Source organism: Oncorhynchus tshawytscha, linkage group LG09 (genome assembly GCF_018296145.1).
Source record: "Oncorhynchus tshawytscha isolate Ot180627B linkage group LG09, Otsh_v2.0, whole genome shotgun sequence".
Lineage (NCBI taxonomy): Eukaryota > Metazoa > Chordata > Actinopteri > Salmoniformes > Salmonidae > Oncorhynchus > Oncorhynchus tshawytscha.
In genome coordinates this window covers 35371168-35383785 of record NC_056437.1, presented here as the reverse complement: position 1 = coordinate 35383785, position 12618 = coordinate 35371168, and the positions used below count along the sequence as shown (strand labels likewise).

Here is a 12618-nt window from a genome sequence, read left to right as displayed (position 1 = left end):
TTTCCACCAGATCGATGTATAATTAAACACAGTGGGGGAGGATGATGCTCCGACTCTACTCTGACATGACTCCTGCACTCTCTTAACTCTTACTGGATACCAAATCAACAAGTTGGCTAGGACACTTGAAAGTTCATATATCCAACTGAACTATAAAGGTCAGGTTTATCTTCCTTAGGAAATAGAGTATCTACTTGGTGGAGGGACGCCTCGGGGGCAAATGACGCTGTGATGAGGCAGGCCACTGAAGTTAGTCACCTCTGCAGAAGTTAGAAGACGGACTTGGGCTGTGTCTCAAATGGCTCTCTATTCCCTATAAAGTACACTACTTTTGACCGAGGCCGATAGGTATCTTGTCAAAAGTAGTGCACTTTATTGGGAATAGGGTACAATTTGGGATGCATGTATAGAGTGACTGCTGTAGTCAGTCAGAGGGAAGACTACAGTACAGTGTGCTCCAGGCCAATGAATAATGGGTTGTGTGGGAGTGGATGAACTTTTGCTGGGACCGACAAGCTCTCTCTCTCACACATAGTGCAGGGAGCGGGCAGAGTGAATGGAGGTCGTGCCAGTGGAAGTGGAGAGGCAGCGCAGTAGATCGGGCTCAGATCACGGCTGATCAACAAAAGCCATGCCCCATGATGCACTGGGGCCCAGCCCAGAGACTGTCAACACAGCTGTCCTATTCATTAAGGTCTGACGAGGATGAGGGCCAGCTAGTCAGTCAGTCAGCCAGACATCATCTGATCATATCACAGTACCACTGAACGACTGCATAGAAGAAAGGGAGAACACTTGCTGACTGCGGGGGAGGGAGGAGAAAGCGTGTACAGGGGAAAATTAGATGATTTTTGGGGATAATGTATTCATTAATTTTTCCTAAACTTTGTAGATATGTTATCAATGTCCACACATGTCAAGCAAACATGACACTTTTTATTGATAAAGATGAACAATTCTGATTCAAATGCATGGGCTATTTTTCACCTTGGCAAAAGGCTTCCCATTTCATGGCTGCCTGCAAAAGGAGAATTGACCTTTATGGCACGTAATATCCAGTGTTAACCAGTGTTAGCACTGAGGCAATAAAACAACAGCAAGAACACTAAAAGGAGGAGCTACTCCATTGAATAAAGCCTACAACAGAGCAAAATGTTACAATAATCGGACTAAACAAGTAAGAGGTAGAGTACAAAGACAATGATGAAACCCTAGTTTATGGTGAATGTGTTAACTCAGTGTTAAACTACTGAAAGAGCTGCTTCCTGTGCTTGGCCCTCCTATGTTGAACATAATAAACGTCTCTCTATCCACCGGATGGGTACCAAACTCACTAAAAGTGGCAGTAATAAAGCCTCTCTTGAAAAAGCCAAACCTTGACCCAGAAAATATTTTTTAAAACTAAAAATCGGCCTATATCGAAACTTCCATTCCTCTCAAAATTGTTAGAAAAGGCTGTTGCGCAGCAACTCACTGCCTTCCTGAAGACAAACAATGTATACGAAATACTTCAGTCTGGTTTTAGACCCCATCATAGCACTGAGACTACACTTGTGAAGGTGGTAAATTACCTTTTAATGGCATCAGACCGAGGCTCTGCATCTGTCCTCGTGCTCCTAGACCTTAGTACTACTTTTGATACCATCGATCGCCACATTCTTTTGGAGAGATTGGAAACCCAAATTGGTCTACACGGACAAGTTCTGGCCTGGTTTAGATCTTATCTGTCGGAAAGATATCAGCTCGTCTCTGTGAATGGCTCGTCCTCCTCAAGGTTCCGTTTTAGGACCACTATTGTTTTCACTATATATTTTACCTCTTGGGGATGTCATTCGAAAACATAATGTTAACTTTCACTGCTATGCGGATGACACACAGCTGTCCATTTCAATGAAACATGGTGAAGCCCCAAAATTGCCCTCGCTAGAAGCCTGTGTTTCAGACATAAGGAAGTGGATGGCTGCAAACTTTCTACTTTTAAATTCAGACAAAACAGAGATGCTTGTTCTAGGTCCCAAGAAACAGAGATCTTCTGTTGAATCTGACAATTAATCTTAATGGTTGTACAGTCGTCTGAAATAAAACTGTGAAGGACCTCTTTGTTACTCTGGACCCTGATCTCTCTTTTGACGAACATATCAAGACTGTTTCAAGGACAGCTTTTTTCCATCTACGTAACATTGCAAAAATCTGAAAGTTTGTCCAAAAATGCTGCAGAAAAATGTATCCATGCTTTTGTTACTTCTAGGTTAGACTACTGCAATGCTCTACTTTTCAGCTACCCGGATAAAGCACTAAATAAACTTCAGTTAGTGCTAAATACGGCTGCTAGAATCCTGACTAGAACCAAAATATGTGATCATATTACTCCAGTGCTAGCCTCCCTACACTGGCCTCCTGTCAAGGCAAGGGCTGATTTCAAGGTTTTACTGCTAATCTACAAAGCATTACATGGGCTTGCTCCTACCTATCTCTCTGATTTGGTCTTGCCGTACCATACATACATACACGTACGCTACGGTCACAAGACGCAGGCCTCCTAATTGTCCCTAGAATTTCTAAGCAAACAGCTGGAGGCAGGGCTTTCTCCTATAGAGCTCCATTTTTATGGAATGGTTTGCCTACCCATGTGAGAGACGCAAACTCGGTCTCAACCTTTAAGTCTTTACTGAAGACTCATCTCTTCAGTGGGTCATATGATTGAGTGTCTGGCCCAAGAGTGTGAAGGTGAAAGGAAAAGCTCTGGAGCAACGAATCGCCCTTGCTGTCTCTGCCTGGCCGGTTCCCCTCTTTCCACTGCGATTCTCTGCCTCTAACCCTATTACAGGGGCTGAGTCACTGGCTTACTGGTGCTCTTTCATGTTGTTCCTAGGAGGGGTGCGTCACTTGAGTGGGTTGAGTCACTGATGTGATCCTCCTGTCTGGGTTGGCGCCCCTCCTTGAGTTGTGCCGTGGCGGAGATCTTTGTGGGCTATACTCGGCCTTGTCTCAGGATGGTAAGTTGGTGGTTGAAGATATCCCTCTAGTGGTGTGGGGGCTGTACTTTGGCAAAGTGGGTGGGGTTATATCCTTCCTGTTTGGCCCTGTCCGGGGGAATCATCAGATGGGGCCACAGTGTCTCCTGACCCCTCTTGTCTCAGCCTCCAGTATTTATGCTGCAGTAGTTTATGTGTCGGGGGGCTATGGTCAGTTTGTTATATCTGGAGTATTTCTCCTGCCTTATCTGGTGTCCTGTGTGAATTTAAGTATGCTCTCTCTAATTCTCTCTCTCGGAGCACCTGAGCCCTAGGACCATGCCTCAGGACTACCTGGCGTGATGACTCCTTGCTGTCCCCAGTCCACCTGGCCGTGCTGCTGCTCCAGTTTCAACTGTTCTGCCTGCGGCTATGGAATCCTGACCTGTTCACCGGACGTGCTACCTGTCCCAGACCTATTATTTGACCATGAACATCTTGGCCATGTTCTGTTATAATCTCCACCCGGCACAGCCAAAAGAGGACTGGCCACCCATCATAGCCTGGTTCCCCTCTAGGTTTCTTCCTAGGTTTGAGCCTTTCTATTAAATTTTTCCTAGCCAACGTGCTTCAACACCTGCATTGCTTGATGTTTGGGAGTTTAGGCTGGGTTTCTGTACAGCACTTTGAGATATCAGCTGATATACGAAGGACTATATAAATACATTTGATTTGATGGGGGTTGGAGGTGTAGCACTGGGCCTAAAACATTAGTGATGGCATCACTGGTTGGAGAGCAGTTACTAATCCAACAGTCACCTCATACTGAATCTGAGGTGCACAAATGCACACACGCACGTAGTAAGAGGGTTGTAGGGTTATTTTAGGGCAGGGCACTGCTGTGTGTAGACTCCCTCAGTGACACCAGTGTTCCACCTCTCTGTGTTAGTCAGCTAACAGACCAGCTCCTCGGGAATGATGTCTCACTTTATTAGTTCACGTCAACATGACAACTGAGACGACCCAGAGGAAGTACATGTACATCTGCACACACTTGTCTCAAGATACTGATAATGTACTGTAGCCAAGCTGCGGCCAAACATTTACAGACAGAAAAAAAACAAAAAAACATCAGTGACCTGGATTGGGAGGCTGAAATGTGAAGGGCTCAGAGCCGTTCCAAAATCCACTCCATGGTCCTTAGCAGTTGGCTTCAGCAGACAAGGGAGGGGGGAGAGAGAGAAAAAAAAATAGTGTGTGATAGAGAGAGGGGGAAGAGGGCAAGAGAAAAATGTGTGAGAGAGAGAGCGCAAGAGAAGGTGGGGGTAGGGATCTTACAGAGTAGTTTAGGGGGTGAGTCTTTTAGGCAAACACCAAAAACACAGGAAGGAGAGTGGGCTGTCAGCCACTAGTACAAGGTGAGGGTCATAGCATAAGGGGTGTAGCTCACACCAACACACATGCACTTACATCCTGATTCAGATCAAAGTTGATCCATCTATCTGTGTGCACAATATTTTTGTATTTACCCTCTATTTAACTAGGCAAGTCAGTTAGGAACAAATGATTACTTACAATGACGGCCTACTCGTCAAGATGATAAAATGGAAAAGGAGGTAGTGAGGTTATGAAATGCCAACAATGTACTGCGGGGCAGACAATCTGGTCATGCTGCCATCTTAATACTGCCAGTTCCAGGCCACTCCTGTCCTGGTGAACTGCGGTGCATAATCTCAAGCGGCAGACAGACCTGTTCTGAGAACCTCCACAATTTCCTGGTACAGCCACTGGGATTTGTCCACAGAAAGGTCTCCTACTATTTATTTCCACCCTCCACTTTTTTTCCTGTAATGTGAGCACTTTTGAACACAACCCCTACCCGCTGGGCTGAGAAGTCAGTGATTATAGGCAGTGGTCTGTTCCAGAGGATTGTAAACCTTGCAGGCGCATCAACAATACTCGTAAAAACATGAAATTGCAAAACGAAGAAGATTTTACAGAGCAGTACAGTACATATCTGAAAAAGACAATTCATGAGGGATAGGGGTCATATTTAATTTAAACACAAATCCTCCTAGTTTAAAATTATCTAGCAATCAGAATTCAAATCCCTCTCACAGCTTTACACAACATTATCTACAATGGGATTTTTCCTTTTCCAAGTTTCCAGGAAGTATTTCCATCACACAGTGAATAATCTATGCAGACTCTAGCCAATGAAGCTAAGACCTGGCCAGGCCCTTTTGTTTGTGTCTGAAAGGGGGTGTCCAGTGGTGCTGAGCCCAGGGGTGGTCTGGACTCTGGACCAATACCAGCCATGGGTTGCGTCCCAAATGGCACCCTATTCCCTATACTGTGCACTACTTTGAGGTTTGACCAGAGCTGTATGGGCTCTGGTCAAAAGGAGTGCACTAAATAGGGAATATGGTGCCATTAGGGATACAGACATGTCCTCCTTTACTAGGATGATGGTGGCCTTTTTTTTCCTTTTAAGTAAAAATACACAGCCTTCTTATCCATCCCACTGAACCACAGCCATGACGCCATTGATGTTCTCATTCTCTCTGAACCACCAGAGGATTTGTCCAATGAACGCCTCGTCTACCAATTACTGGACAAAATGACCACTATTAGGTAAAAATACATTATCTGCTTAGGCCTATTTATTGTTAATTACCAGTGAACACTATTTATCTGAGGTACAAAAATATATATCACCTTTGGATGCATGTCTGGATATGCGCAGCTAGTCAGTCTACTAGCTAAAAAAGTATTCTGGTTAAAGGTCTACAGACAATAGCAATTGTCTATTCTAGTAACAGAAAGGGGATTCCTTCTGATATACAATGGGAGGCATACATTGATTAGCACAGAGTAATTAGTACTTCAAAGTTATAAAGCTAATTCATGAGAGTTAATATGAGCTTTAATATACAGTGCATTCGGAAATTATTCAGACCCATTGACTTTTTCGACATTGATGAGGATAACGTAACAATCTACACACATTACTCCATAATGTCAAACGAAACAGGTTTTTAATAATTTCTTTGCACATTTATAACAGGTTCATCATGTTTCCATTGATTGTCCTTGAGATGTTTCTAAAACTTGGAGTCCACCGGTGGTAAATTCAATTGATTGGACATGATTTGGAAAGGCACACATCTGTCTATATACTGTAAGGTCCCACAGTTAACAGTGTATGTCAGAAGAAAAAACAAGTTGAGGTCGAAGGAATTGTCCTTAGAGCTCAGAGATAGGATTGTGTCGATGCACAGATCTGGGGTAGGGTACCAAAAAATGTCTGCAGCGTCGAAGTTCCCCAAGAACACAGAAGACTCCATCATTCTTAAATGGAAGAAGTTTGGAACCACCAACACTCTTCCTAGAGCTGGCCGCCTGGCCAAACTGAGCAATCAGGGGAGAAGGGCCGTGGTCAGGGAGGTGACCAATAACCCGATGGTCACTCTGACAGGGCTCCAGAGTTCCTCTGTGGAGATGGGAGAACCTTCCAGAAGGACAACCATCGCTGCAGCACTCTTCCAATCAGATCTTTATGGTAGAGTGGCCAGACTGGGACTGGGAGACTATCAGGATTGAGGGAAAGATGAATAGAACAAAGTACAGAGAGATCCTTGATGAAAACCTGCTCCAGAGCACTCAGGACCTCAGAGTGGGGTGAAGGTTCACCATCCAACAGGACAATGACCCTAACCACACAGCCAAGGTACACCATCCAACAGGACAACAACCCTAACCACACAGACAAAACAATGCAGGAGTGGCTTTGGGACAAATCTCTGAATGTCCTTGAGTGGCCCAGCCAGAGCCTGGACTTGAACCCGATCAAACATCTCTGGAGAGACCTGGAAATAGCTGTGCAGTGACGCTCCCCATCCAACCTGACAGAGCTTGAGAGGATCTGCAGAGAAGAATGGGAGAAACTCCCCAAATACAGGTGTGCCAAGCTTGTAGCGTCATACCCAAGAAGACTTTAGGCTGTAATCGCTGCCAAAGGTGCTTCAACAATGTACTGAGTAAAGGGTCTGAATGCCTATGTAAATGTGATATTTCAGTTTTTTATGAATTTGCAAAAATTTCTAAAAAGCTGTTTTTCTTTGTCATTATGGGCTATTGTGTGTAGGTTGATGAGGGGGGCTGTAACGTAACACAATGTGGAAAAAGTCAAGGGGTCTGAAAATTTTCCAAATGCACTAATATGTGTATATACAGTGCCTTGCGAAAGTATTCGCCCCCCTTGAACTTTGCGACCTTTTGCTACATTTCAGGCTTCAAACATAAAGATATAAAACTGTATTTTTTTGTGAAGAATCAACAACAAGTGGGACACAATCATGAAGTGGAACGACATTTATTGGATATTTCAAACTTTTTTAACAAATCAAAAACTGAAAAATTGGGCGTGCAAAATTATTCAGCCCCTTTACTTTCAGTGCAGCAAACTCTCTCCAGAAGTTCAGTGAGGATATCTGAATGATCCAATGTTGACCTAAATGACTAATGATGATAAATACAATTGTTGATTCTTCACAAAAAAATACAGTTTTATATCTTTATGTTTGAAGCCTGAAATGTGGCAAAAGGTTGCAAAGTTCAAGGGGGCCGAATACTTTCGCAAGGCACTGTATATGACATAATTGATAAGAATATAGCAGTGACTACATCTCAAATCCTCATGACATTTCCATATCAAGAAGCACTGACTTTTAAAGAGCACTAAACAGTAAAATTGGTTTATCACTTAGGTCTAAGTCACTCACAACATAAGTGTTAATATTCACCAATTAGTCACATAACTAATTGCTGAAAAGAAATGGTGGCCAAAATCTCATATCACATTGTAGGCCTGGTAAGATTTCAGAGGGCAGAGAGAGAGAGTATGTCCAACAGGGGCCGACCTCTCAATGCCTCTGGGGCCTAATAGTTTATGGCCCCTAATGACAGAGTAGGCCAATACGTCAGGCCAGGCTGACTAGGCTCTGTCATGGTAAGAAAGGAGGAGTTTGATTTGTGGCTGGTTTACTGTTTGTTCTGACAGACACTGGTGGGGGGGGGGGGCTCAGCTTGATGTGCTGAGAATGGGCAGGCATGCTGGGTTCAGAGTCCTGGGCTGGCTAGAGGTAGTGCACTGCACCAAACACTGCTTCTTCATGTTTGTTTTCACTTTTCACCATCAGCCCGTCACTTCAAAAATCACATTATGGGTTAGGCTTAATAAATTGACCATCAGTTGACTGTTCTGACAAGGTTGCTTATAGATGGGTTGGTTGTTTAGCAACAAAATTGGCGTGTGCGCAACAATGGGGCAAAAAACACAGGGTTGGCTTAGATTGTTGACAAGATAAACTATATTTAGCCTCCAATGTTTATTGAAAACAAATACATTTGCACAATGAGTACTTGTCTCTCAAATACGCCATTACAGTTGTTGGTTATTTGGCTAGCGACTTCTTGCCATATTAGCATAGACGTGACATCAATCAAAACACCTCAAAACATTAGGGGTGTAACAGTTCACCAACCCCACGGTTGGGTACGTATTGTGGTTTTGGGGTCACGGTTGGGTTCGGTACATCGGGAAAATTAAATGGCAAAAGTTAATGTAGTCATTTTTGTTTAATTAAGAAAATGTGTTGGTATTCCATGATCATATAATGCCTGAAGAGAGCACAAATCAGGAATAACAACCTCTTGTATTTTCTTAAAATGAAAATGCATGATTACTCAACAACACTAAAATAAAGTGCAATATGCATGTGAAATCAAAATAGAAACATGGCTCAGACATTGCTATGCTTTTTTACAAAGAGAAAAAGATGCCCAATTGTGTGACTCTTATAAAGGGGGCGTGTCTGTAGCACATTACTTCTCATCTCCCACTCAGGAATAAGTTGATGGGCTGCCACTAAGTACCTCTCTGTAAGCCCTGAAGGTCCATCCATCTGTAGTAGCCTAAACACAACACAGGGTGCATTGACAACTTCAGATTTAGTTTGCATATATAGAGCGGGTACTACCTTTATAGAGTACGGCTGGACGTACTACCTATATAGAGCGGCTACTACCTAACTTTGCTGAAATGGGTGCCGAGAGGGCAAAGTTTGTAATGTGGATCGAGCACTTTTTTTGCGTTTCCGTCTTGCTCCGGTGGTAGGACTACTGCGTTGATTCCGCTGTAAATGTGTCAACACGTTTGAGGTGTTGGCAGCTGCATAGACTATTCTCGTTGAGCAGTGGCTACATAGTTAACAGTACTATCTGTCAATCACTGTTGTAATCTACTGGGAAGCCAAAATGTTCCCAAACTGGAGATTTAAACGATGGAGAATCCTCTTCGTGTTTCGACCCCACCACTTGCCATCATACAGAAGTAGTTCCTAGCTGCGCCTCACAAAAGGACAGTCTGAAATGTGCCAATTAAGACTCATTAATTTTCATTATAACGTGTGCATAGGCAATAGTTGGACCGAACCGAGGTCCCCATAAATTGTACCAATACACCTCTACAAGACATGGTATGAAAAACAAGATAAAACTAGCCAGCTATGATTCCCCACATGGCAGCTTCTTGTCATTGTTGCTTACCTTTATTTAACTAGGTAAGTCAGTTAAGAATAAATTCTTATTTTCAATAACGGCCTAGGAACAGTGGGTTAACTGCCTTGTTCAAGGGCAGAACGACAGATTTTAACCTTGTCAGTTCGAGGATTCGATCTTGCAACCTTTCGGTTACTAGTCCACGCTCTAACCACTAGGCTACCCTGCCGCCCCAAATCACAACACAGCCTTTTACCCCATTGAAGCGTGTACATTGTTTTAGTGGCGTTGTCAGCTAACCAGTCTAACTACACTGAACAAAAATATAAAACACAACACGCAACAATTTCAAAGATTTTACTGAGTTACAGTTCATATAAGGAAATCAGTTCATTTAAATAAATAAATTAGGCCCTAATCTATGGATTTCACGACAGGGAATATAGATATGTATCTGTTGGTCACAGATACCTTTAAAAAAAAGGTAGGGGCGTGGATCAGAAAATCAGTCAGTATCTGGTGTGACCACCATTTGCCTCATCTCCTTCGCATAGAGTTGAACAGGCTGTTGATTGTGGCTTATAGAATGTTGTCCCACTCCTCTTCAGTGGCTCTGCGAAGTTGCTGGATATTGGCGTAAACTGGGACACTCTGTTGATCCAGAGCATCCCAAACATGATTAATGGGTGATACGTCTGGTGAGTAAATTTTCAGCTTCCTGGAATTGTGTACAGATCCTTACAACGTGGGGCTGTGTATTATCATGCTGAAACATGAGGTGACGGTGGCCGATGAATGGCACGACAATGGGCCTCAGGATCTCGTCACAGTATCTCTGTGCATTCAAATTGCCATCGATAAAATGCAATTGTGTTCTTTGTCCTTAGCTTTTGCCTTCCCATACCCTAACCCCACCGCAACCATGGGGCACTCTGTTCACAACGCTGAAGTCAGCAAACCCGCTCGCCCACATGCCGCCATCTGCCCGGTATAGTTGAAACTGGGATTCATCCGTAAAGAGCACACTTTTCCAGCGTGCCAGTGGCCATCGAAGGTGAGCAATTTCTCACTGAAGTTGGTTACGTCTCGGAAATACAGTCAAGTCAAGACCCTGTTGAGGATGACAAGCACACATATGAGTTTCCCTGAGACGGTTTTTGACAGTTTGTGCATAAATTCTTCAGTTGTGCAAACCCAGTTTTATCAGCTGTCTGCGTGGCTGGTCTCAGACGATCCCGCAGGTGAAGAAGCTGGATTTGGAGATCCTGAGCTGTTGTGGTTTCACGTGGTCTGCGATTGTGAGGCCGGCTGGACGTACTGCCAAACATTGTAAAATGATGTTGGAGGCAGCTTATGGTAGAAAAATTAACATTAAATTCTCTGGAAAAAGCTCTGGTGGACATATCTGCAGGCAGCATGCCAATTGCACACTCCCTCAACTTGAGACATCTGTGGCATTGTGTTGAGTGACAAAACTGCACATTTTAGAGTGCCATTTTATTGTCCCCAGGTGAACCTGTCTGTGTTCATGCTGTTTAATCAGCTTCTTTATATGCCACACTTGTTTGGTGGATGGATTATCTTGGCAAATGAGAAATTCTCACTAACAGAGATGCAAACAAATTTGTGCACAATGTTAGAAATATGCTTTTTATGTGTATGGAAAATGTCTTTTATTTCCTGCTCATGAAATCAACACCTTACCTGTTGTGTTTATATTTCTGTTAAGTATACGATTTTATGCTAAGCAGGCACTTCTTATTTAAAACAACAGATTCCTTTCTAAACCAACATCCCAAACACAACATGGGTAATGTATATCCATGCCATCAATAGTTAAAGAAAATACATTTTAAGGGCCTCATTGCTACTGGAACAACCTAGCAGCACCTAACAGGTGTAGTAAGCCTGCTGCAGAATGATAATTGTGCTGAAGATTGCTTACTTGCTGGCAGAAACTACTTACTTGCAGTCGTGTATAGTGACTTGGGAGGCTGGTATTCCCAAAACGGCACAGCTGTCTAGAAGCTCTTCTCGACGCTGGAACCCTTGATTGTAGTAATTGCCTAAGTGATTATTTGGCGAAAAGAAATATGTTGTCATGTAAAGGACCTGCCACATGGCTATAAAAAAGTAATTAACACTTCGTTTTATAACTATTACAAAACTTGGCTCTAGTAAGCCGTTTCTCTTTTCTTGTGTCAAGCATGAATTAAATAGGGCTGAACAAACCATTGTTTTTGAACAAATGATCAGAATAGAAAATGGGAAACCTAGCTATACAGACAAATTGGTGCTGCAGCGTATTGCTATTTTCCTAGACGACTAAACTCAACTTCACAATGTCGTGTGTAATTGCGGGCTATTATTTTTGTGCTGAAATCAGTATTTAAAATTTTTTAATAAATAACTTTTAAGTGACGTCGGAGTTCCATTCCACCCACAACAGTCTCAGCTCCTCCATCGTAAATAGTTGAGTTTAATCGGCTACTATTTTCCATGGAAAATGATGTAAAGCTAGCCCTGTTTGTAGGACGGAATACATAGGATACGCAAAAAATGTTATTCATTGTAAACCCACCTTGAGATAAACACAATAAATGAACAGATGCATTTAGTTCCACGAGTCTCAAAATTGCTGGTGCAAAGAACATGCATTCGTCATCCGGATGAGCAGTTAAAAAGAGTGCTCGAACATCGCCAGTTAAATCGCTTGTTTGAGACGATTTGATTTGTTTGTCTCTACATAACATAAATCGCAACCAATGTTTACGTGACTTTGCTGAATTCTGCCGATAGTAAATGTATTGTATCCAAAAGAAGTAGGAAACAATTGCTCCAAAAAGTATAAGTAAAATATACATTCTTTTTATTTTATTTTTACCGATGTTATAAACATTCCGTATTTTCACAAAGTTTCCTTTATCAAAGGTTCCGCTACAAAAGTAACATATTCTGCAGTATTTCCTGTTTCTGGAACGTAACATTTTAATACCCTGACAATATATCATATCTATCTACAAAAAACTCACAGAAAATTGCCGTAAATAAACGAATATCCATTTCGAATATCCATTTGATATGAAATTCAGAAATGTTCTAA

General features: G+C 42.6%; 1 protein-coding gene across 2 annotated transcripts in view; it reads right to left on the bottom strand.

The window, feature by feature from the left end:
- Positions 1–12439, bottom strand: part of pigl (phosphatidylinositol glycan anchor biosynthesis, class L) — a 27024-nt gene extending 14585 nt beyond the window's left edge. The window contains exons 1-2 of one of the 2 annotated variants that reach the window (XM_024431762.2): positions 12097–12439; positions 11482–11581 (exon numbers count right to left, since the gene is read on the bottom strand). In XM_024431762.2, coding sequence (XP_024287530.1) covers positions 11482–11581; positions 12097–12379 — 383 coding nt within the window. In that variant the 5' untranslated portion in view covers positions 12380–12439. The remainder of the gene's footprint in view (positions 1–11481; positions 11582–12096) is intronic. The other variant, XM_024431759.2, reaches the window with a different exon arrangement.
- Positions 12440–12618: the final 179 nt, after the last annotated feature.